This window comes from Eulemur rufifrons, chromosome 18 (assembly GCF_041146395.1).
Source record: "Eulemur rufifrons isolate Redbay chromosome 18, OSU_ERuf_1, whole genome shotgun sequence".
In the NCBI taxonomy this organism is placed as follows: domain Eukaryota; kingdom Metazoa; phylum Chordata; class Mammalia; order Primates; family Lemuridae; genus Eulemur; species Eulemur rufifrons.
In genome coordinates, this window is record NC_091000.1 from 64321554 (window position 1) to 64348842 (window position 27289).

The following is a 27289-nucleotide window of genomic DNA, read 5'->3' on the forward strand; positions in this document are numbered from 1 at the left end:
TGTAAGTAACACCAAGCCAGGCCAGCACCAGCAGGCATTGCAGTTCTGCCTCGATCTACCTTTCTAGAACACGTGGTTAATCCTGATGCCTAGCAAAGGAAGTTACTTAAAAGTAGTAAGTAAAATGATAAATATACAGATTCTTGTAAAATACAATACCTACTATGTGACAGGACATTTTAAGTGCTCGATATACTTTAACTCATTTTTAAAAAACGTTTTCTTATAGAAATTTTCATATACAAAAATAGAATAGTACAATAAATCTCCACATACCCAATACTCAGCTTTAGCAATTAGTAACATTCTGCTAATCTTGGTTGATATTATTTCATCCACCAACACTTTTCTTTAGGGACAGTGATGGAGAGTTTTAAAGCAACCTCAGACATACTGTTCACAAAGATCTCAGTAGATACTTTGAGGGGACATAATTTTTAAACATGTAACCACACAATATCATTATCAGATCCAATAAAATGAACAATTCCTTACCATCATCTAATACCTATACCACTTTCAATTTTTCTTATTTGCGCAAAAAAAAAAAAAAACCCGTAATTTTTTACAATTGGTCTGATCTAATCAGGATGCACATGAAGTCCACAGTGTGGAAATGTGTGCCTTAGACCTCTTGTGCTTTTTATAATAGTTCTCCCGCCTTTTTTTTCGTATGGACTCTGCCTTATTCCGGATTTGGTTGATTATATCCTTTTACTATCATTTTTCCTGATCCTGTGTCCCTATTTCCTGTAAGCTGCTGGTTTCATCTAGAGGCCGTACATAATAGATTCAGGCTCAACGTTTTTCAGGGTAGGTGAGATAGATATTTTTGCTTATTTAATGGCATCCGGATCTGGGAACCTCATGCATCCAACCCCACAATGGGGCTTATACCTAAGGTCAAATAAAAACTTCCTACTTTCTAACTCCTGAAACACTCGCTGGTGCCCTCTGACACTCATGGTCAGACACCGGCAAAAACCCCTTTATCCTCAACTTCTCTTCTGAGGGTTCCCTTTCCTTACTCAACCTAAACTCTGGCTCTCCTCTGAGGGTAACTCTGTCCCCTGCCACCCTCTTCCACCTTATGTCATCAGAGGCCACTCACTTCCCCTCCATAGCAGGCATTGATGCCACCCTGTCCCCGGCCCACTTCTTCCCACTCCCTGACGACCTTAAGCTTCTCGCTCACTGAATTCACACCATGCCTGTCAGAACCCAGATGACCCTTCCTCACCCCAGGCTCAGCCTTGCCCTCCAGCTCATGCCTTCATCTGCTGCCCTGCTGCAGCCTCACACCCACGGCGGCACCCGAGACACCCCGGCAAGGGCAGCCCTCCATACTGCAACTGACGTTTAAGAACATCCCATTCTCTGACTCCTACCTCGCCAGCTTAGCATTCTAACATCCCCCCACCCTCCCCAGCCACTCTCTGCATCATTTCTCTTCCTAGAATTTGTCACCTGATGATACAGTGTTTTTTACTTATTTTGCTTAATGTCTTATCTTCCTATTAAAACGCAAACTACCCAAAGGTAGTCACTTTTGTCTGTTTTGTTTCCTGCTGTATCCCCAGCACCTAAAATACTCAAATATTTGACAAATAAATGAACATGCCAAATGGTTGAATTTAAAATATATTATGAACTAAGAGGCCCTTGCTCCAAAAAGAATATCTGAAAAGATGAACTGTAAGCACGTTGCAAGTGATCACTGCTGCACCCAAGAGCAGAGCTGCAGTGAAGGATTACAGCAATAGCCACGTAAATTCTTTTGTAAGTAAAACTCCCTTTTATACAACATGGCCTTATAACCAAACGATTTCAGATGAGTCTTTGCCACGTACAAAGAAAGCAAAATCAATTTTCCCAAGTTCGTCCAAAGTGCCTTTATACTCACATAAATGTTATGGATGTTCAGTACATTTAAATACTTACGATGCTTCTAAAAACATATTTGCAGGAGAAAAAATACAAAAATAAAAATGTACAAAGTTCTTCCTTAAATAGTAGCTTAAATAAATCCTATCAACACTAGACAGAGTCAGTGACTGGATCTAGACTCTACAGCTTCAGAGTTTTTTACATAATTACATGAAAGCACTTGAATCGATCTTCATAGTACCATCACAACAATTTGGTTAAAATCAATAAGCCATCTTCCAGATGTAGCTTAGAGTTCAAGTAAGAAAAATAACTGATGGAAAATGATTGTACACAGTATAGTTCTCATTCTATTTGCCTTTTTTGGTCTTGGCTGTCTTTTCCTTTCTTTTTTTTACATGTTTAGGAATTTTGTTTCTTCTTTTCTCTCTCTGGGCTTCCTTGACCATCTTTTTTCTTTCCTGTAAAAAACAAACAACATGTAAAAAAACCACAAATTTAATTCAGAGTAATCTTAGTATTACAGCTAAATAAAAAGATACATATAGAAGGATAAAAATGAGTATAACATTAAAAATGAAAATGATTATGGGTTGTTGGTAGAACTTAGGATGAAAATTGTCTTTGAGCTTTCTTAATGGAAATTTGAAAACAATCAAACAGAAATATCCCCAAGGTTGTTATTAAATGTTTGCAACTACTCTTTTTTTTTTTAACAAATTCCATATTCTAACAGAAATAAAGGTAGGAAAGAAGCAAAATATTTGTTTCTAGCAGATATAAAGAGAAATTGTACTAGTAATTGAGTATGTCTCTCAAAAGTCTTAGGATCCAGGCTGGGCATGGTGGCTCACGCCTGTAATCCTCGCACATTGGGAGGCTGGAATGGGAGGACTGCTTGAGGCCAGGAGTTTGAGATCAGCCTGGCCAACATAGCGAGACCCTGTCTCTTAACACACATGTGTGTGTGCACTTGCACACGAAATAAATAAATAAAATTTAAAAACAGATTAAAAAAAAGTCTCAGGATCCAAATTTTCTAAGTTTTAAAGGATTAAGCTAAGACAGAAAATAATAGTTACACAGCCAGCACATACCATTCAATCAGCAGTGTCTCTTATGTCTAGGGTTAGGGGTTAAAGAGATACAGTAGTCCCCCTTATCTGTGGGGATTATGTTCCAAGACCCCTAGTCAATGCCAGAAAATACAAATAGTATTGAACACTATATATGCTATGTTTTTTCATGTACATGTATACCTCTGATAAAGTTTAATTTATAAATTAAGCATAGTAATGGATTAGTAACTAATAATAAAATAGGACAATTGTAACAATATATAGTAATAAAAGTTATGTGAATGCGTGTGGTCTCTCTCAAAATCTTATTGTACTGTACTCAGGTGGCAGCCACTTCTTCATCAGCAGATGCAGCCTCTCCAGTAATTTTCATATTTTTCAGTCCAAACCTACTCCTAAACCTGTGTAACCATCCCTTGCTTGCAGCAAATAGCTTGGTGTCACTGATTTTAGGGGATCCCTTGCTGAAGTCTTCGTATGGGGCTCAGTGCATCCTGGCGCAACATGATGCTGTCAATTGGAACACATTTTCTGTTCATGTTTTCCACCCATAAATTTAATGCTTTTTCCATCTTTTTTTTTTTTTAGACAGAGTTCTACTCTATTGTCCAGGCTCGAGTGCTGTGGCATCAGCCTGGCTCACAGCAACCTCCAACTCCTGGGCTCAAGTGATCTTCTTGCTTCAGCCTCCTGAGTAGCTGGGACTACAGGCATGCGCCATCACGCCCGGCTAATTTTTCTGTTTGCAGTAGAGACAGGGTCTTACTCTTGCTTGGGCTGGTCTCGAACTCCTCAGCTCAAGCGATCCTCCTGCCTCAGCCTCCCAGAGTGCTAGGATTACAGGCATGAGCTACCGCGCCTGACCTGCTTTTTCCATCTTAACTAAGCACTTACCACACACTATGGCCATAATTTTTGCAGTTTGAAGTGTGACAGTAAAACTAGCATGAATTTCTTTTTTCTTCTTCACAATTTCACAGATAGACGATTCATTCTTACTGAATCTCTTAGTAAACTCAGCATAAGATTATTTTTCTTACTTTAAGTTGAAAACTTTCACCTTTTCCCTTGAAGGAAACACTTTAAGGTTTCTCCAAATTGCCAGCATCACTACTCGTGCTGTAGGGCCACTGGTAAGTAACATAAGGGTTACGGAAACACAAACACTGCAACACCACCCAACAGCTGATCTGATAACCAAGATGGCTCCTGAGGGACGGGCAGGTGGGGAGCACAGACAGCGTGGAGACGCTGGACACAGGGACGACTGACGTCCCAGACAGGAGGGAGCAAGACAGTGAGAGACTTCGTCCCACCATTCAGAATGGCAAGCAATTTAAAACTTACAAATTACTTCTGGAATTTTCTATTTAATATTTTCAGACTGTGGTTGACCATAACCAAAATGCTAGAAAGTAAAACCATGGATAAGGAGGGACTACTATACAGTCCTAGATGTCTGCAAACATCAGGCTGGGCTGTAAATCCTCCCTGTAGTATTTTACCATGAGTGAACTCCAACATCATCTGTACTTCACGTTGAGTGATAATCATTTTTAATCAACGTACTGAATTTAGTGCATCGTCTTTTTATGCAGTGGCTACAAAGCTTTTAATAGCAGCCTGATCTCTAGATGATGTTACCACCAAAAGCAAAGTTCATATGTAGGTATTAAAATTATAATTAGAGTACTTATTAATAATGTTTTCAGCCATCATAATTTAGCTAGATCCTTAAACAAAGAAAAATGAGAGTGGCCACGCTATCACATCGAAGAAAAAGAAATTTAAGTTCTTGGCTAACCTTTTTATCAATGTCAGGGTCAGTGACATTGATAAATGTCCTGCGATGGGCATGGTCTCCTTGTTCTTCAGAGTCTGTGTCAGAGCACTCAGAGCTTCTAGCATCTTCTGAATCAGAACAAGTCTTTTCCTTAACTTGATTTTCTAGGAGTGCAGGGACCTTGAAATTATTACAGAACCATGTTATTCGAAACTAATTAGTTATTTGTAGTTATTAAATGTGTTAATGCCAGAATTCAGGTTTTAGCATCGCAGGTATACTTTGAAAAATAACGTCCTGTACTGAAACATCAGAACAACAGAATCAACACTGGGGGAGCAGCTTGAAAGCAGCCCGGACAGTCAGGCTCACGAACACAGCCAAATGAAGGAGCCAGGGCTTCACTGGGTGATTCAGATCAGCAACAGAACTGCTCTGCTTCTTCCAGCCAATCAGGAGGATTGAGTTGGGATTTGGAAGGATATGGAATATGCATAGAGTCAAAAATAAATATTTATTTGGATAACTTCACAGCTATTTTCCTATAAACCACATTTCTAGCAATAAGCTAATCCAACTGAGAGAGAAAACAATATCTGAGTGAGAAATTTTGATTTTTTTCCTGAAATTTGAAGTTTTTTTAAAGCAGCAGGAAGTTTTTAAAAGAGTGAGGTTTCCTTCTTATAAGACAAAACCAAATCTTTAAAAGGCAACTGTACAAAAAGATTTTTTAGCTAGTGGCTACAAAATCTTCTTGCTCTGGAATTCAAAGCACAACTTCCCTATAATACCTATTCCATAAAACCCAGAAATGCAAAATGCTAGGATTCCCTTAAATCAATTCTTCACACAGAAAAGATACAATCCTCAAAAAGCAAACTGTGATCCTTCACTGAAGGCTTTAATTAGAAGATTAAAAAAAAAAATAAGGCCTGCCTTTATTGCTGCCTAAGTTAGAATTACTTAATTCCTGCCCTTCTAAAATGTAAAACAAAACAGGATTGCTTTTAAGAAAAAAGAACACTACAGGAATCCAGCATGGTAAGACTGCTGAACTCATGACATTGGTCTTCCACAAGCTACACACTGGTATGACACACATTCCATACTCTTTCTCTAAGCTGGTTGTAAAAACTATCAAGAAACACACGGCCATCCTTAATAACTTCACAAATGACGACTAGGATATAAAATGCCTCACCTACAATAACAGAACACTTCAGAGACAGAATGAGAAATAAATCAATCTCCAAATTTCACTATCACGGTTAGAAAGAACACAAAAGGACATTTCTAAAAATGCCCACAGACTTTGAAAGTAATTTAATTCTAATACTTTATGTTTTATATCCTTTAAAAGAGTTTTCACATAAACAGAAACACATGTTCTTCATACCTTTTGAACTCCTGATAAATCTTTCTTCAATCCTGTGACAGTTTGATATAGAATCTTGTACCAAAAAGAAAAAGACAAGAATCAATATAAAGCTACACAGTGAATACACACATTGCACCTATTAAGAACACTGTGGGCTAACTTGTATCTTCTGTGATTATAAAAAGGTATCAACAATTTATCTCATAGTAACACAGAGTTAATAATATGGGTGTTACTCATGCCCACCAGGTATACCAGGCCCACAAGCCAAATCCAGCCAGTCCCCTGGTAGTTTTTACAGATAAATATTTGCAATCAATTTGATGATGGCAAACACTAACTGACTCCCAATTGAGTGAAATGTTATCTGCCCCCTCAATAATTCCATTCTTCTCTCTTTAGTAAACCTATATTATAAAAAGTTGTATTCAATTATTATTGAAGTACTTCTAGTTTCATGAGTAAAAGCTGGGGGAAAAAATTTTCTCTCTTGTTACATAAGAACCTTTTGTACCCCCATAATGAGCTGGAAAAAAAAAACAAAAAACAAAAAACAAAAACCCCCCACACAATTGCCTCAATTTTGTTTCTTAGCTTGCAAAGCCTAAAATATTTACTATCTGGCACTTTTAACAGAAATAAATTTTTCCTGAAATATGTTAATTTAAGAAAAACATATGTTAATGGATTTAGTATAATAACCATTTATACCATTAACCTAGACTTCTATATAAATCTTCCTTTTTCTGTAATTATAGTCTGTTGGACTCATCTAATTGTGTCACCCCCTCTTATAAATACCAATGAATTCCCTTTACACCCAATGTGTACGGAGGACATGTTAATGCACAGGGAACCAGTTATCTCACTAGCTCAGAAGCCAGCACGCAAGATCAGAGGAACTTCAACAGCCCAGAAAGGTTTGGGACAGTCCCTTTCTTTTGTCAATCTGCTTGCTACGTACAAACCAAGCTACTTACGTTGTCTTGTTGGGCATTCATGGCCATGTCCTCTTCCTTCAATTTCATCATTATATCCATATCCCTCTCATAATTTTTCACTTCATTCAAAGTTCTAGGAATATATGCTCGCTTAAACACCTAGCAGAGAGGAAAAGCAAAATCGAGACTGTTATTCACAGACTTTTCACGTTCATGCAGCGTCCTCGCCCCATCGAGTCACAGAGGAATCCACAGTCCTCATCATCTCCAACATGATTCTCAGCCACGCTGTCTGCACGCACTGGTGTTCCACCTGCTGTGTGGTGTGTCAAAAGTTATGTTACTAATGATAAAACACTAAGTTTTGCACATAACTTATTTTAAGGAAGAAAAAGAACCATTATAGCAGATTCAAAGTTATCCTTAGAATAACACTTCTTCCCTTTCATTTATATTCCTAGAAGCTTTTCTGAGTAGGAGGGAAAGGGATGAAGTTACAGTTGGAAAGCACTGCCTGGCTCTGTTTACACAGAAACGTGTTCTTACGTGGGAAATCACCTACCCAGCTGCTAACTGAACACAGGTCGAGAGCTGCTGGTAAACACAGGGTATCCTCATATTCATCCATCACACTAAGAGCTGTGAGAATTAAAAAAAAAGCCTACTATGGATCCTTCACAAAAACATACCCTGACTCCCTGCCTAGACTAATGTTATTTTTACCACAGCATAAATATTTAAAATCTGTAATACTTCTAGAATTAACACTTAAGTCATTTAAAAATTCACATTTGCAAACTAAAAACAGGCTTTTCCTTCTTCACTCATACACCCTAATAGGAGCTTTAAAAAATTTTCTCCATCTAGGACAATGAGTTAATATAATAGGTTGCTGAGTGGACCCATATAATGGAATATAAATTATGCAACTTGGCTCAGTTAAATTATGTACTATAATACATCTCAAGGAAATACTACTATTTAAAAAACTGCTTAACTATTAAAATCAAGTTCATGCTCTAGCAACATATAAAAAAGATCTCAAAACGCAAGTGTTTTCTAAGGCTGTGAATGGATAATAAATCCTACCTCTTCATCCACATGATCTTGGTTAGACCTTTCTTCCTTGGTCCTTTGAGATGCTATTTCCATGGCCTTGGAAAGAAAACAAAAATCACTTTCCTTTACATTCAACCTACAGAAGACACATGCATTTCCCAGTTTAAGTACAAACTTGTTCTAACCTTTACAAGTATCACATCTTCACCACTTCTGAAAGCACTTAGTGAGCTCTAATGTGCAGGTGAGTTCTCCAGCCAGACCTCCCCACAAAGGCTGCTGTCAACCCAAAAGGAACAGAATAAATCAAACTCTTCTTTTCTAGACTAGGGGGATCCCTAGCTCCCCTTCTCCAAAAGTCATACTACTTTTCCTAATTTTTAAATGATTAGCAAAAGTATTTACTAAAGGAAAATTGAGACCCAAAGATTGAAAGAACCATTCTTAATTCCTGAGCAGTCAGTGAAGGGAATCACAAAGAAGGCCGACTACCTGTAAATCTTGAGTATGTGGCTCTACGGCTCCTGCAGTAAAAGTCACCAAAGGAAGCTCTTTGAGCAAACTGACTGAAATTAAGAAGGTGAGGAAGATTCTAAAGGGCTCTTTTGGCTTGTAAAAATAGGTATCTGTTCTTTACTTCATATAGAAGAAAGGAAAGAATAATACGAGTAGGTTTTTTTTTTTTAAGTCTAGACACTAAAATCAGTGTCAAATTAAAGAGTTTAATTATAAAAATGATGTGATATTTATTGATTCAATTGACATATGCAATTACCTATTATGTGCCCTGTATTGAATGGGTACAGGTATACACAATATACAATAAAACCCCTGTCCCAAAAAAGTTCATAATGTAGTAGAGGGTGACAGAATTAAAAAGAACTTAGTATAGTAAGAAGTGACACAGTATGGCTACTTCTCTTGTACTTACGTAATATGAAAATATACCTATGAAAACAAGAAAGCTTTCTGAACTGAGATTTAAAGTTCACCACGCAGGCCAGGCATGGTGGCTCACGCCTGTAATCCTTGCACTCAGGGAGGCCGAGGCGGGAGGATCACTTGAGGCCAGGAGTTCGAGACCAGCCTCAGCAAGAGTGAGACCCCCGTCTCTACTAAAAATAGAAAGAAATTAACTGGGCAACTAAAAAAAAAATAGAAAAAATTAGCCGGGCATGGTGGCTTGCACCTGTAATCCCAGCTACTCAGGAGGCTGAGGCAGCAGGATCCCTTGAGCTCAGGAATTTGAGGTTGCTGTGAGCTAGGCTGATGCCACGGCACTCTAGCCTGGGCAACACAGCAAGACTCTGTCTTAACTAACTAACTAACTAAATAAAGGTCACCAGGCAGAGCAAGGCGAGCAAAGGCAGAAATGTGAAGGCATTCTAGGGGAAAGGGTTGAATAAGAAAAAGCAGGATAAAACCTGAAAAACCTGTGTAGGAATATGTGTGCCAAATGTTCAAAATTCTATGATTCAGCAACAAAAGTAAAAATAGATAGGCTGGACTATAGCAAAATTAAAAACTTCTGTGCAAAGGATGCAATCAAGTGAATGAAAAAGCAACCCATGGAATGGGAAGAAATATCTGCACATCACATATCTGATAAAGGGTTAATATCCAGAAAATATAAAGCACTCCTACAACTCAACAGCAAAAAACTCAAACCACCTGATTAAAAAAAGGACTTGAATAGACATTTCTCCAAAAAAGATATACAACTGGCCAAGAAGCACAGGAAAAAATGCTCAACATCGTTAATCATCAAGGAAATACAAACCAAAACCACAATGAAACCCTAACAAGTATCAGATGGTATCTCACTGTCAAAAAAAAAAAATAAGCTGGGCACAATAGTGTGCACTTGTAGTCCCAGCTACTTGGGAATCTGAAGCAGAAGAATCACTTGGGGCCAGGAGTTTGAGGCTGTAGTGAGCTATGATGGCAGCTGTGAATAGCCACTGCACTACAGCCTGGACAACACAGCAAGACCCCGTCTCTTACAAACAAAATAAAACCCAGAAAATAACAGGTGTTAGTGAGGGTATAGAGACAGAAAAAACAGAACATAAGAAGTGCTGGTGAGGATATGGAGAAATTAGAACCCTTGTGCATTATTGATGGGAATGTAAAATGGTGGTACAGAAAACAGTATGGTGGTTCTACGAAAACTTAAAAACAGAAATATCATTTCATCCAGCAATTCCACTTCTGGGTATATATTTAAAAGAACTGAAAGCAGGGACTCGGAGAGATATTTATATGCCCATGTTCACAGCAGCTTATTCCCAATAGCCAAAAGATTTTCGCAACACAAGTGTCCACTGACAGACGAATGGACAAACGAAATGTGGTATATACGTACATTGGACTATTATTCAGCCTTAAAAAGAAAAGAGATCCTGTCATATGCTGCAACATGGATGAACCTTGAGGACATTACGTTAAGTGAAATAAGCCAGTCACAAAAAGACAAACATTGTATGATTCCACTTACAAAAGGTACCTAGAGTAGTCGAATTCATAAAGACAGAAAGTAGAATGGTGGTTGCCAAGGGCTGGGGAATTGCTGTTTAAAGGGTACACAGTTTTTGTTTGGGATGATGAGAAAGTTCTGGAGATGGACAATGGTGATGGTTGCACAATATGAATGTACTTAGTACCACTGAACTGCACAGTAAAAATGGTTACAATAGTAAATTTTGTTATGTGTACTTTATAATTTTAAAAAATTCTATATCAGAAATCCCCTGAGGAACAAGGGGAAAGGATTAATGACCAAAAAAACTAATAAGTTTCTTACTAAATATTCATGAACTTTGATAGTCTATGTGATCTGCCAGGTGATTGAAGTCAAGGAACCTGGCTGCCAAGATAACTCATGAGGGGGGAAAAAAGGAAAGAAACCTGGCTCTACTATTGGATGTTTTGCTGTATTTTTGATTCCTCATCTGTGAAATTAGAAGGAAAAGCTCTCAGGAAGCTGTCAAAATGAATAAATTACACTATACAAGCTCAGTTCCTCAGACGTGTCACACAAACACAAATTCGGATTTGGGTTGAGTATCCCAAATCTGAAAATCTACAATTTGAAATGCTCCAAAATCTGAAACTTTTTGAGCACCAACATGATGCTCAAAGGAAATGATCACTGGAGTATTTTGCATTTTAGATTTTCAGATTTGGGATGCTCAACTCGGGTAAGAATAAACAAATATTCCAAAATTGGGGAAAATCCACAATCTGAAACACTTCTGGTCCCAAGCATGTTGGATAAGGGATGCTGACCCTGTACTGCTATTTTCTGTGCTTTCCTTCTTGTCCCTTATTACCTTTGAGAGATAAGCATCCATGTTCTCATGTGTGATGGACGGATCTGTGACAAATTCAAAGAGCTCCCGCACAGTCATGACAGCAACGCTGTGCTTCAAAAAGAAATCTGTCAGAAGGAAAAACGTTAATGACAGCTTTTACAAGGATTATCATTCCAACAGCTTTACAGAGAAACAAAGAGATAAAAATATATACCACCTCCCAGCAAATGGTTTAAGTGTCACTGCACCAAACAATTTAGTGACAAGATCTTACACCAACAGCTTAACTGAGTACAGAACTAATATACATGAACAAGCTGTTAAAAAATGCCATCTTTCCACTCACCGTTGACATTGGCACAGTCTTTTCTCAAGAACTCCAAGGCATGTGGGTGGTCATGCTCCACGGACTGAGAGACGTCAATGATGTACACATCTCCACCATGGTACCTTTTGGGACACAGATACAGAGGCTTTGGGATACTATGACTTTACTACATTTTTTAATTTTTAAGAGCAAGAGAAGGCCGGTCACGGGGGCTCACGCCTGTAATCCTAGCACTCTGGGAGGATGAGGCAGGAGGATCGCTCGAGGTCAGGAGTTTGAGACCAGCCTGAGCAAGAGTGAGACCCCATCTCTACTAAAAATAGAAAGAAATTAGCTGGACAACTAAAAATATATGTAGAAAAAATTAGCCGGGCATAGTGGTGCCTGCCTGTAGTCCCAGCTACTCAGGAGGCTGAGGCAGAAGGATTGCTTGAGCCCAGGAGTTTGAGATTGCTGTGAGCTAGGCTGACGCCATGGCACTCTAGCCCAAGCAACAGAGTGAGACTCTGTCTCAAAAATAGAAAAAAAAAAAAAAAAAGAGCAAGAGAAGTAATTCATAAAATGACCAAGGTAGATAAGAGGCTACTTTGACTATCAAGAGATGAAAACTAATAAAATTTCCAAAGTCCATTAGCTCTGTTAATCAAAATGGTCAATTCCGTAGTGAAGGTGACGTCACTGAAGGCAGGGACCATATCTTACAAGGTTACCGTGTGGAAGCCAACTTTAAAACTTTAGATTATAGTATGACTTCCTGGATTGGGCTTTTGTTGTTTTAATGGACATGAAATGACTTACGGGTGGTTTCTAAGAGACAAAACACACTCACAACATGTTAAATTCACTGAGATCCGCATGGACAAGTCTGGCATCCTGATACATTCTTCTCATGTACTGGATGACCTGCAGATACAACTCCCGAGCCTTGGATTCTGACAACTGGATGTTTTTCAAGAGTGGTGCAGGCCTTGAATAAAAATAAAATAAACAACTAAGATAAAATGATCAAGAACAAGTTTTCTTACTTTATACTACATCGCTACATGTGTTTTTCTCCTGTGACTCATGATGTGAACCGTGTGTGGGACAATTGGCCTCACGACAGATAAACCATTCCACGAAGTTGCCAACAAACAGGTGCTTTCCCAACACACTGTATAAAACATCCCTCAAACACAGGGTTACCTTTCTGTTATTCTGAAGCATTTTAGGACTTTAAAAGGTAGAAAACTGAAAACACTTATACACTAATACAGTAGGAAAGATTCATGAAAAAGCTATTCAAATGGGAAATATTCATATTATATATTAGATAATTCAAAGTACTTAAAAAAAAATACAGTTTTAAGAACGTAATTATTAGGCCTTCCAAATACTTACATGTCATCCTTACCAATGAAACCCATAACAAGAACATGACTTCTTAGCATTATTGGTTCTGGACATGGTATCTCTGCTGTGTTTAGCCTGTGACATTATAACAGATAAAAGGACAATTAAAAACTTGAAAAGGCATCTAAATAAATTCAACAGCTACTGACCACATGATTAATATTACTGTTAGGAGATATCACCAAGACCTCTCAATTTTATTATTGTATTTCATAAACTCTAAGACACCAATGATTTTAAGTGGTATCATTATGTACCATGTAAATTGATAAAACACTGGTAATTAAACTATTATATCCCATACCTTGTAACACCCAATCCAATTCTAGAAATGTTAAACTGTGCAAAAAATGTGCATCTTAGAATTGATGAAATAGAACAGATATGTCTACAATTAGCCTTTGAGTTGATCAGACTGGAAAACATGCTTTGTAAAAATAGCTGGACCCATACCTAATAGCTAGTCGAGCACAAGAAGATTTTAGGACTTTCAAAATAAGTAGTACTTGCTTAATTAATATTAAACTGTCCAATGTATATCACCTGTGTACAGCATATAAAAAGTTAAAAGACACTGAAAAAAGGAAAAAAAAAAAAACCTCCAAAATTTTAAACAAATTTGATCTCAACTATAAGAGGCCTTTACGTGATAAATAGGTGTTAGTGCAAACAAAGACTATATAAAATGTGTCCAGAACTATTCTGAAATAGAAATAGGAAACTATGTTAAAGAGTTTAGGACCTAACAAGATTTTGTTTAGGACTCCAATACCTATTGCAAAGTGACACATCATTATTACCACCTGATTGTGTCACTATCCTGCCTAACATCCTGCAACCAACAGTTCCTTCTTATCCTCAGGACAAATCTAAATGTTTTCACATGGCTTACAAGACTCTCCAAGGGATCTAGCTTTGCTGAATAAAAACAAATCGTGTCAGAATTTTTCTGTAATGGATTCTTACAACAGAAAATAGAGAACAGGTAGTTCTTATTTGTCCAGAAATTTGCTTCTACTGCTTACCCCAGCAGATCTAGTAGCACTGAATGGCCCTAGGAAGTCTAAGAAGTCCCTACATTTGGGCAGACCCACAGTGGGATCTGCTGGTAGGAAGGGCCCAAGGTGACATGCAGGGCACAACACAGCCGTAAATACATTCCAGACAGTCACCTGATTAAGTTCCTCATTTCTTTTTCTGCCCAAGTTTTCACCATTTTTCTAGGGTTTCCTTTACAATAGCCATGACGAAACCTTGAACAAGAAAAGTATTTGTTACTTCAATCATTTCATTATTCCGCTTCAATGTTTTAGGAAACAGAAATTAAACTCACTTGAGGGCGGGGGGAAGAATCTGAGCTCACCTGAATTCCCCACTTACATACTTATCCCGGTCTTTGAATACCAAAATAGAAGTTTTATAAATTTTGATTGCTCTGCTCTCTCCATTTGCTGTGCTAGCGTGGTATACATTAGCCTATTTTAAGTCAAAAACAGGAAAAATGAAGTTTGTGTTAATAACTACAAACAGTCTTTTACTTTTTCAACCTATTTGATTCTAACCTCAAAAGTCAGGTGAGCTGAAATAATATGCATAAAGAACAACACTATCTTTTGAAGATAGTGTTCATAAAATATTAAGCATCTTATCAAAAGGAACAGTAAATATGTCTTTAATACACAAACAGTCACGTGCTGCATGATGACACTTTAGTCAACCACAGACCGCATATATCATGGTGGTTCCATAAAATTATAATACTGTATTTTTATTGTACTTTTCCTATGTTTAGATACACAAATACTTATCATTATGTTACAACTGCCTACAGTATTCAGTACAGTAACATGCTGTATAGGTTTGCAGCCTAAGAGCAGTAGGCTATACTATATAGCCTAGGTGTAGCAGGCTATGCCACCTACGTTTGTGTAATTACACAACAAAATTGCCCAGTGATACATGTCTCAGAAAGTGTCCCTGTCATTAACCAACGCAAGACTGTCGGTAAAATACAATTTAACTATATGGGAGAAGTGGTTTCAAACTTTTTAATATCTCAAGTATATAGAAAATATTTAAATACATTCTTACATCTTGTAACTTATAAACTGAATTTTACTGAGAACTGCTTCCCACAGAATAAGCTAATTAAAAAACACAATGTCTATCCTTCTCTATATCCACACATAAAGAAAAAAATGAGAAAGACTCACTGACTCATAGAAATGAGACCACAGTAATGTTTTGATTAGGACTCAGGTCTGTAACAAGCTGACCACCTAAGCTTACTGCGGGGCACAACTAGTTAGTCTCAATGCATTAATCGTAGTGATAAGGCATGTTTATGTGCAAGACCTTCTACCTAGCCATAAATATTAATAAAGCCAGTTTCAGAAACATTGTATTAAACTCTCTTGACCTGTGTTATGGTTTGGTTTTGCTTTTCTTTTTAAAGGCACAATGCATTTACTAAGTGCCTTAGTTTCACTTGGTATCTGAAATAAAAAAACTAACATGAGAACATTCAGTCATCCAAAGAAAAGCTCACTTCTTTCCCTGTGCTAATGCAGCCATTTATCTCTGATATGATTCCTCTAGTCAACATCTTGAACAAAATCATTCGTGTTCTGGGATCCAACACCTAAAAAGAAATGCAAAAAAATTAAAAATTTAGAAAGATGTAACCAAAACTTTCCCATTAAATCCTGTGATAATTATTAAGCTAAAGAGCTTAATTGTAGTACACTATCCTGGCTGACTATGAGAGAGTAGTGAGAGTCACTATTATGGTGCTTTTATTCACTCTAATTTTTAACAGATAAAATGTGAGATAAAGGTCAAAGGAATCAGAGACAACAAACCAACAGATTTATCCAGTCATGGAACTCAAAGTCCACCAAGTCCAAAAGAAACAGATATTGACTCTTAGCCAACGTTACCTAATAGAAATGTAATGCAAATTACTAAAGTAATAGTACATTTTGTAGTCACCACATTAAAAGAAACAAGTGAAACTATTTTAGTATTTAACCCAATATATCAGTGCTACCATTTTATCAACATAAAAAGTCATTAGTGAGATATTAAACCTTGTTTTTTACACTAAGTCTTCAAACTCCATTATATCTTTCATATTTATTGCACATCTCAGTTCAGACTGGCCACATCTCAAATGCTCAGTGGTTACTGCATTGGACAAGGCTCTCCAAAAGATCTAGCTTTGCTAAATAAAAATGAATTGTGGCAGAATTCGTCTGTCTTTAAACCAGCAGTCAGCACCCTACGGCCCATGGGCCAAGTCCAGGCCACTGCTTGTTTTTCTTTTCTTTTCTTTTTTTTTTTTTTTGAGACAGAGTCTCACTCTGTTGCCCAGGCTAGAGTGAGTGCCGTGCTGTCAGCCTAGCCCACAGTAACCTCAAACTCCTGGGCTTAAGCGATCCTACTGCCTCAGCCTCCTGAGTAACTGGGACTACAGGCATGCGCCACCATGCCCAGCTAATTTTTTCTATATATATTTTTAGTTGGCCATATAATTTCTTTCTATTTTTAGTAGAGACGGGGGTCTTGCTCTTGCTCAGGCTGGTCTCGAACTCCTGACCTCGAGCGATCCACCCACCTCGGCCTCCCAGAGTGCTAGGATTACAAGTGTGAGCTACTGCGCCCGGCCTACTACTTATTTTTCTATAGCCTGCAATCTAAGAATTGGTTTTACGTTTTTATAAGGGCTCCTTAGCAAAAAAAAAAAAAAAAAAAAAGAATATTCAACAGGAACTGTATGTGAATATGTGAGCCACAATGCCTAAAATATTTATCAGTTGGCCCTTTCAGGAGTCTGCAGACTCCTGGGATTATAGATGAGTAGATCAGGGTAAGTCTCCTTCCAAGTCAGAGTAGTTGATTTTCAGTAAAAAGGATTTCAAAGCTCTTTTTAACAAAGAGAAGGCAATGAATTTAAGGTCTGTTCTTATCCATCTCTGAAACTAAGTAGCCAAATATTTCAATGCAATTTCAAGGGACACCTGCCAATAGCTCCTCCTGGCTCATGGGGCCCCTCCAGCTCCTGGGGTGAGACAGTGTAAACTGGCCAAACTCAACTAATACTTTAGGGTCTATCCTTCAACAAGGTGGCTCCAGTCATGCCAGAAACCTAAGGCTATAAACAAAACCACCTTGGAAGATCGCAGGACTAAAAGCCAAACCACAGCCATTGCAACTAGAGAAGAAAGAAGGGAAAGTGAGCGAACAGACACTGATTTCCATTTCCTTGCTACTGCAAAGGTAAGTATAGAGGGGAAGTCAGCTGGTTGAGTACAGGAATCTAGATAGACACCTGCCTTTCTGCAAAACTGGTAGTTAGACAAGTGAGGGGCACAGGAAAGAACAACATACCAAACGGCTTAAGAACAAAATAGGAAAAAAGAAATGATAAATTTATGGACAAGTATATATTTTTAAAAGATGGCTTAAGATTCAAGCCATATACTCTACCATTCAAAATTAATTTTGAAAGAGAAAAAGGATTTTCTGCCTACGTTATTTTATGGTCTTTGAAACTTAAAGCAGCCTCATCTCTCTGAGGTGGACTGTATTTTATTTTCAACCACAGAAATAAATCACATAAAATTAATTGGACAATGAAGACCTAGACCCCAGCCCCTGCTTCTGCCCAACTGTGGAATTCTTCAACTGCACAGATGGTTCTGGATCTCAGCTTAGGTGCTACGACTTAGGCATACAACAGAAAGGGTGCTTATGTCTTAAATCAAGGATCTGTAGGTAGAAAAGGCTACTCAATTTCAAAACGTGTCTTTGTGTATGTGTGTAAGGGAAGGGGAGAGAAGTGGTAGGTGGCAATGGCTATGTTCTGACTCTTTTTACTACTTTCCTCACATCAAAAATGTGAGCCAATGCTAACTTCCAATCAGAACAAAAATGAGGGGTACATTTTTCCACTTCTTGAATAGAAAAAATAAAATCAGCATTATTTCTAAACAACGACAAAAAAAGAACTTCTAATTAGAAATTTGAAAGCATCACCTGCCTCTCTTTCTCTCTCATACCTACACCCCCTGCTTTGTGGCAGATAACCCAACCTATCTTCTGGGAAAGCTCATAAAATTCCTGCAGCCCTTGCTTAAGAAAGATTCCTTATCTAATAATCTCTCTGCTTCCCCTAAGAAAGGTGGTTTTGCATGGCCATGGTAATCTACCAACAGTCCCATTATAAAGCAAAACGTAGATCTCTAAACTCAAAACTACAAAAAAGAGTAATTTTATATAGAAGTAATTTTAAGTAACATTAGCATTAAGCAAGAAAGATGAAAGCAAACTACAAAGACAAAAGAAATGCTAATTTAAAATAAGAGCTTGCAATACATTTAAACTGTACCTGTTCTACCGTTGCTCTGTCTGCCTTATCTTTGATGCGATACCTAACCAAAAACAAAGTAGTTGACATATTCAAAATTCAGTGAGAAGCCGAAGTCAAAAACTTCTAAATGTACTTTATTTCATGAAAATTCCTAAATAGGTAGTTTCTTTAATAACAGATTCTATGATCTGATTGTAGATTCTTCACTATTCAGTGAAACTTCCTTCATTTCCCCTGAATATGCAATTCTATTCTCTAGGGCAAAAGGAGTATGTATGTAGTAAGAAGAAAAAAATCTACCCATATTTCAGATGCGTTAAATAAAAAAGCAGCTGGGGTAAAGCGAAGTACTCTGAAAAAGAGAAAACATCAAGTATGTCTGCATTGTCCTTCACATTACTGAATGATTTTAGTAGTACAGAAGTCAAGTCTTTTTTTTTTTTTCTTTTAAAGAGACAGAGTCTCGCTATGTTGCCCAAGCTGGACTTAAACTCCTGGCCTTAAGCAATCCTTCCACCTCAACCTCCCAGTGGAATTAAAGTCATTTATAAGGTTTTCTCTTTAGAATTATTTTGTATAAAGATACAAAGTTTTTGTTTTTTTTAATTATTTCAAGATAGTCTTCAACGTACACTCTGATTTGCTTCAGCTCATAAAGAGTGACTCAGTCTAGTCACTAATACAGGGTCAAACATGGACAAAGACTCAGATACCAGTGAAACAACAAATGACTACAGTGTATCTCAAAAAGCTGGTATCTCCTGGACATAGCAGTAAATCAGAAGAAACTTGGTTTTTAAATTTAATTCTGACAATGTTAGTTGTATGATCTTAGTGTCATCTTCTATAATATAGTAATTATACTTTAGAGTTATTAGCATATAAGAGAAATTAGTCAGATCTTAGACAATGGCTTGAGAACAGAACTGTAAACAGAGTCAGTTCTCAGTTATATCATTATTTAGTTTTAGCTTTTAGTCTTCCCTTCTTCCCTTGAATTTTAAAAAATGCTTCATGGAAAAGAATAATTCTTTTTTTTTGAGGGGGGGGTGCAGAGTCTCACTCTGTTGCCCGGGCTAGAGTGCCATGGCGTCAGCCTAGCTCACAGCAACCTCAAACTCCTGGGCTCAAGCGATCCTTCTGCCTCAGCCTCCCAAGTAGCTGGGACTACAGGCATGCGCCACCATGCCCGGCTAATTTTTTCTATATATATTTTTAGTTGTCCAGCTAATTTTATTCTATTTTTAGTAGAGACAGGGTCTCACTCTTGCTCGGCCATCCACCCGCCTTGGCCTCCCAGAGTGCTAGGATTACAGGCATGAGCCACCATGTCCGGCCAATAATTCTTAATAAAGTTTAAAAAGGGAGCATTTTTACACATTTTAGTTTAAACTGAAATTTATAAACATCATTATTCTAATGAGAGCACATCTGTGAATTTCACAAGATTACAGTTTTACTATATATTTTTCTTTTTCTTTTTTTGACACAGGGTCTTGCTCTGTTGCCCTGGCTAGAGTGCAGTGGTGTTAGTCAGAGGTCACTGCAACCTCAAACTCCTGGGCTGAAGTGATCCTTCTGCCTTAGCCACCCGAGTAGATGGGATTACAGGTGCACACCACCACGCTAAGTGAATTTTTAAATTTTTTGTAGAGATGGGGTCTTGCTGTGTGGCCCAGGATGGCCTTGAACTCCTGGCCTCAAGCAATCCTCCACCTCAGCCTCCCAAAGTGCTAGGATTATAGGCGTGAGCCACATGGATGGCACCCAGCCATCATATATTTCTTAAGAAGATTCATTTAATATTTTCAATTTACAAAGGCATTGGCTACCCTGATTTAAGCTAAAACAAACAGAAATTGGTTTAAGCATATAAATGAATATCCTTTGTAAAAGAATTATGACCAAGATGATACTTAGTCCCTATCATCCGTGTGTTATCATTAAAACATTACTTACATATCTGCTTCCTTTTGTCTAGACTTTTCGGCGACTTTATTTATGACAGAATCAGTAACATTTAGCTTATCTAAAAATACAAGAAACCCACAATATAAATAATATGTAAAACAAAAAGACATCATTAACAGTTTTGCTGAATAGGATACTTCTCTCCTCTTCCTTCTCTTCTATACTTTCTAAATGTTTTATTATAGACAAGATATATTTTAGTAATGAAAAAAATTTTTAATGTTTTTAAAGGCAAGAACTAAGTTGTGGTTTCCTTTATAACAAGTGTTACTTTCATTACTACAGTTATAATTTTTGACCCATAGAATTACAGATGCAGAAATTCCTCAAAAAGACTGTATCTGTATGTTAAATTTCAGATACTTGTTAATATTCTGTATGACTAACAGAGATAAATGTAACTGCCTGAATTCCAAGTTTAATTCTAAAAACTTTAGTTTCATTTCAAGCTATAGGTCCATGATAGACAATGAAGACCCTAAAATACATTAATTCAGCATGCACTGACAGCTTATACAATAGACGCTGTGCTAAGTTGATAATAACAAGTGAGGTCTGCAACAATAGAAATACGACCTTGTACTTTTTAAGAGGTGATGATTCAAATCAACATTCTCATTCCCTGCATTAAACATCTCACTAAACAATTGACACTTACATTAAAAGTCTCCAGTAAAACAAAATGTAACTATATTTAAAACTCTACCATTTTTAACATCCCACTACAAGATGACCCTACTACTACAAAATCTAATACAGAACAGACAATAACTTGAATAGGTATCTGTTAACTGCATATTCCTACAACAGGGTGAGAAAACAGAACTAAAAAAGGACAAGCTAAAGTCTTTCCTTGAAGCCATGTTTCTAAATCACTATAAGTTTTATTTTCTCTAAGCATTATTGAGTCAGTGACACTTGAATGTATTAATTTCTTGATCTAATAAAATTGCGTAACACTATGTGGTTTTCAAAAAATTTCCTCATAGCCTGGTGAGGTAATATATTTTGTAAACTCACCTAGATTAATTTTATTCTCAAATTTCCGTAAGACCTTGTCTGCCGGAGTAGACATCTTGGCTGAACTGCAGTTGGAAGTCTGTCGATTTGCCTAGAAGAAATGAGTTCCAGAGTCTAAGGCACTAGTTGTAAACATAAACCTAAAGTTCATGATCACATATTTTTTTTTAGTACACAGTTCTATTAAACCATTCATAGAGGAGTATCCTAAGGTAAAAATCAACCCAATTTGGTCATGAAATTTTTTTAAAAGGCATTTGAAATAGAAGGTTAAAGATGCTGGCCAGAAGGGTCTGCATAATCTGTTGTTTGTTTTTTCTTTACTTCTCTATGACGTATTCCTACTAAAAATACCAAATTAAAATTATATGCATTTTTGTAATTTGACTGGTTTATAGATTTAAAATTTGAGAATGCTCATGTACCTCCAGCAGGTATAATAAAGAGCTAAGATCAACATTAAACTGGTTCCTAAGTTAATTTTGGGCCCAATATCTCAAGAAAGAGAAAGATTTAAGTATGAGGCTTTGCCCTTAGACTGGTGCTATGCACAAACTTAAATAGTGGCAAAAACAGAAAAAAGGAGAGATGACATCCAAAACACTTAGGTAAGAGAATAATAGATCAAAAAGAGTTTATAACAATTACTGAATCAATCCTCTTATCTTAGCATGGAACATTGAGGTTGAGTTGTTTCTTATTTGCTAGAACTTAAAAAAATTCTATTAACCTTCTAAAATAATTTTTAAATTAAAATAACACATGTTCACAGTAGAAAATGTAGAATGATAACATTTAAATACATATACTTCTAGTTTTTTTTCCTCAAACTTTCTTAAAAGGCATCATGCTCTATGTTGAAATTGCTCAAAGCTTCACCATGAATCAACAGAGGAGTTACTAAAACAAGACAATAAGTAACTGTGAAATTCTTTAAAAAAAACAAAACAAAACAAAACAAAACAAAATAAACACATGCATCTGGTCCATGATCTAGCTGTTTTAATAGTCAAAGGAATATCACTGTTTTTCTCCCCCAGCCATATCTTTCAGTAACCTTTTTTGAGACAGAGTCTTGCTCTGTTGCCTGGGCTAGAGTGCATTGGCGTCAGCCTAGCTCACAGCAACCTCAAACTCCTGGGCTCAAGGGATCCTTCTGCCTCAGCCTCCCGAGTTAGCTGGGACTACATGCATGCACCACCGTGCCCAGGTAGTTTTGTCTATATATTTTTAGTTGTCCAGCTAATTTCTTTCTATTGTTAGTAGAGACGGGGTCTCGCTCTTGCTCAGGCTGGTCTTGAACTCCTGACCTCAAGAGATTCTCCCGCCTCAGCCTCCCAGAGTGCTAGGATTACAGGCGTGAGCCACCGCACCCGGCCTCTTTCAGTAATCTTTATGCTCCAGGAAGATACACCATGTTAATCCTATGGCCCTACAAACACCTAACATAGTTGGTACTTCCAGTTTAAGAAGCAGGCATGGTTTGGTCACTTGTTTATTGCATATGGTAGATGATGGCAGATGGTGAACACATTCTCATGTCATTAAAACGGTCTTCCATTGCAATGCATTTGGTGACTGCATAATGTCCCATTGTGTGGATTAGTTCCACAGTAAATTTAATCAAGGTTCAAGGTTGTTTCCAATGTTCTTCTACCATAAACAATCCTAGACGATCATTCTTGTAGCTAAATCTTGGTACACTCCTAGAATTGCTGAATAAAAAGCGTTTGTAAACTTTTAAAGTTTTTATCACATACCAATTTATCCTACAAATAATGACACCTATTTACTTGACACTCAATGACATATTTTATGTCTTTGTCAGTTTCACAGACGAAAAAATGGCACGTGTACATAATTAATCTGCATTTCCTTAATTACTGAGGCTGAACTTCTTCATTTCACTAATGATTAATGATTTGTAGTAAACTGCCTATTCATGTCCTTTCCTATGCAGATTTTTAAGCTCATAATCTTATGATGCCTTAAATAACTCTTTTTAATTTACTGATTCTGGAAAGAATCCACACCTAGGAAGCTATCAGAAATACAGAATGGATAAAGACTGAAAATCAATAAAGGCTGGGCTATAGGACAATATAACCTGAAGAAAATCTTTCAGCTGTTCAACCCGAGAATCACAAAATGTTTGTTAAAAAAAGATATAAGATGTATAGAATCATTTATAAAATACCTGTGGGTTACTTCCTCCATTGTAGGCATAACCTTTGGTGAGTTTTCCAACTCCTTCATCCCAGTCCCAATCATCATCGTCATCATAATCCTCTTCCTCCTCATCTTCTATTTCACCTTCATCCTTCTTCTCACTCACATTATCTTGAAGGTCTTTAAACAGAATGTCATCCTCCTCTTTGATTAGCTTCAAGTCTGTGTTTTCACTAGAAATAACAACGTTTTGGCATATTTAGACATAATCTAACTGAGCTCACATATTTATTTAAGATATAAACTAAACATATATCAGTAAATCTAAAATGTTCCTTTACAATATATCTCACAATAAGCTCAATCTTCTTAATACCAAGTTCTCCTGTTTTTCAGTTCTGTTGCAGTTGTTTGTTCATTCTGCATGCCCAAAGCCTACTAGGGAAGAAGTACATCAAGAGTTAAATCCATGTTTGCTTTGGTGAAGTTAGAATTTACATTGTTCTCTTCTCTGTTGAATAACTTTGATCAGTACACCAGACTTGACTCTAGGAAAATCATTCACAGAGCTACTTTATGGGAAAAAAAAGCTTTCTGACAAAATTTGGGAATAAGTTTAAGGCAGCCTTACCTTGAACTCAATACCATTTGCAACAAAAGGAGTCTGGATTAAGATATGTGTTACACAAAACTCCAAATCACCCTTGTTCATGAAGGGAAGGAATGGTCAATACAGGGTCCGAGCACTACAAGTGAGTACAGTAGGCTGGTTATAAGACAGCAGAAGTGGGGACTGTTCAACTGGGAGAAGAGGTCCAGGGTAAAGGAAACACAACTAGTAAGGTCTTTCCCTGCCCCTCTCCCCCATGTGAGCATTAGACCCAGATCTTCTTAGTTTTTCAAGAGAAGCCAGAAATCTGGATTTTTGTGTAAAATCTTCTACTTAATTGACATATTTACTTTTTACAAAACACTGTGCATATCAAACAAAATACATCTGCAGGCCAGACTTAAAAGGGGTCCTTGCCAGTTCTGACCTCTCATGTAGAGAATAAAGACAGAAACTATATAAAACAACTGATAATGTGCACTACCAGCTTAACAGTCAGACATGAGTTCAAGTAAATTCAGATTTATTAATTAGTCACGGCTAGGAGGGCTCCAAATCCCCACGGACATGGGTAGAAAGAAAACAAAATTATCACTAAATACCTACTATTTACTGGGACTTCATGAATATAATCCATAAATTGATCCTTTAATTGCCAATAACCATGTTAAAGTTATAACTGCATTGGCACAGGGCCTTCTCAACCTCAGCCAGATAATGCTTTCTTGTGGGAGATTGTCTCATACGACATAAGATGTTTAGCAGCATCTCTGAACCAGATACCAGCAGTGCACCACCACCTCCAGTTGTGACCAAAAAAAAATGTCAGAAATTGCCAAAAGTCTCCTGGGTGGGGGTGAGGATGGCAAAATCACCCCCAGCGGAGAACCACTGAGTTATGCTCACAATATCTTGCAGTGGATGGTAAATTAGTGCACTCTCACTACCATTAACTATTACCAGCCACACCGGCTGTTTCTTCTTCCTGCTTAACTTCTTCCCTAAGGCCTTTTGTAAACTGATCTGCAACCACAAAATTGGAATGTCCTTCACATTTCTCTGGCTAACCCCTACTCATCCTTCCAATATCATCTTGCTGTCAGTGCTCAGGGAAGTCTTCCCTATTCTTCACCCATTTCTCCTTTGTACTACTTAATTCTAATACAAATAGTTTGTCTAATTATTAATATTTATTATCAGTTTTCCCAGTTGAGTGGAAGCTCTGTGTTGATCAGGGTGGTGTTTACCAATGTATACTTACCACCTAAGATTAGATCTGACACACAGAAAGCAGTCAACAAATATTTATTGAAAATATCCCCAATTGGTTAAGAAAATCTGCATGTAATGAATCCTTACTATAAACAGAAAGTACAAACCATTCTTTCAGAATTTCAAAATAATTCTGTTTCATTTTACTTTCAGGTAGGAGTAATCCTTCACTCCTCTTTCCTCAGATTGGGTGTGGACCCAATCTACCACCAAACCCTACCACTTCTACCTCCAAACATATCTCTAGGACCTGAGCTCTAGTTCCTACCATCTTTGAATCTGATCACTTTATTACTTTTGAACTGGTCTCTCTGTTCCACGCTTGCCCCCATGACCACCTTCCCATAGCAGAATGATTCCCATAAATCATATATCAGATGATGTCATTTCTCTACTAAATTCTCTTATGGCTTTGTATTAATATAAGACCTAGAATAATTTCAACTGTTTAGTATCACTTGTAAAGCTCTACATAATCTGGACCCCTGTCACTTCTCTATCATCATCTACCAATCTTCTCGACTACCTCCACTGTGCTCTAGGCCTCTTGGTGGTTGGTCTTCCTTACACAGCTAAGAAGGATCCCACCGTCAGACATCTGTACTTGCTGTCCACTCTGCCTGAAATGCAGTTCCCTCCCTTCTTCCCGAGATTAGCTCCTTCTTGTCATTCAAATCTGGACTTAACCCTTCCCTGACCATTCAGTCATTACTTAGTATACCAACCTATTTAATTATCTGCATCGTACATATTATTTAACTTTTTTAATGGTATGCCCTCCCTAGTAGAAGGTAAAGTTCCATGACAGCAGAGATTTGCTTCATCTTGTTCATCATTATCTCCGGCACCAAGGAAAGAACCAGAGACATACTAAGTGCTCAATAAACATCTGTTGAACGTTGAATGTAGTTAAATTGCAAAAACCTATGTTTCCAATCACTATCCCCAACTCTGCCTCTGAGTGACGCTAAATGACCTGGGAACCCCTGACTTCCTTGACAAGTGGCTTTCAACTCTGCCGCGATTTGGGACGAAAGACCCGACTGGAATGCACAAAGAAGAAAAAGGCTATCAAGAGACCGAGTGATGAACCACCAGCCTCCCTGTAAACCACAAATAAGTGTCAACTCTCCGAAGAGGGCGGAGAGGGAGAGAGCAGAATCCGAACAGAGTTGGTGTGCTCTACGTCTGTCTACCTGTCGGAGGAATCCGCATCGTCGAACTGCCCGGGGACCACCCGGCTCATCAGCAGCCGCCGGTAGTCCATGACAGACGCGCGCCAACTTCTCGGCGCCACCGGAAGCCGCCCTTCTGCGCCGGGACAGGAACGGCACAGACAAGGCTTTACCCGCGGTCTATCCAACTGCTCCTGCGCGGATCCCAGCCTCGCAAACAGCTCAGAAGCACGCCAGCTACGCCTGCCACGTGCTACCGGGATCCGGACCTACACCACCAGCACCAGCGCTGCCCGGACTCCCCAGCCCGGAAGCCCCGCCCCATTCGGAAGTCGGGTCCGACCGGAAGTCCCGCCCCCCGCGCCGGGAGGCGCCTCGAGAGCTCGCACCGGACGGTGCGGGGGAGGGGCAGATCGACAGCAGTGTCTGGCCGGTGTGTTGAGTCGCTTCCTGGTCTGGGCCTGTGCCGGCCGTTCCTCCCACAGCTCTTGTTGTCTGCACTGTTCTTTGTGTTCCCTCCCGCAGAGGGACGCTCCGGCT

General features: G+C 38.1%; 1 protein-coding gene across 1 annotated transcript; it reads right to left on the minus strand.

Moving 5' to 3' along the window:
* Positions 1 to 557: 557 nt before the first annotated feature.
* On the minus strand, positions 558 to 27033 carry RIOK1 (RIO kinase 1). Its single transcript, XM_069493775.1, has 17 exons — positions 26771 to 27033; positions 23721 to 23925; positions 21524 to 21614; positions 20492 to 20561; positions 18551 to 18593; positions 15710 to 15802; positions 14525 to 14637; positions 14334 to 14414; positions 13150 to 13236; positions 12599 to 12736; positions 11788 to 11891; positions 11460 to 11566; positions 8158 to 8223; positions 7108 to 7227; positions 6146 to 6199; positions 4771 to 4929; positions 558 to 2348 (listed from the first exon to the last, which is right to left on the minus strand). Exons 1-17 carry the CDS (start codon positions 26839 to 26841, stop codon positions 2238 to 2240), a joined length of 1713 nt encoding a protein of 570 aa, XP_069349876.1. The 5' UTR covers positions 26842 to 27033; the 3' UTR covers positions 558 to 2237.
* Between the last annotated feature and the right edge of the window lie 256 nt (positions 27034 to 27289).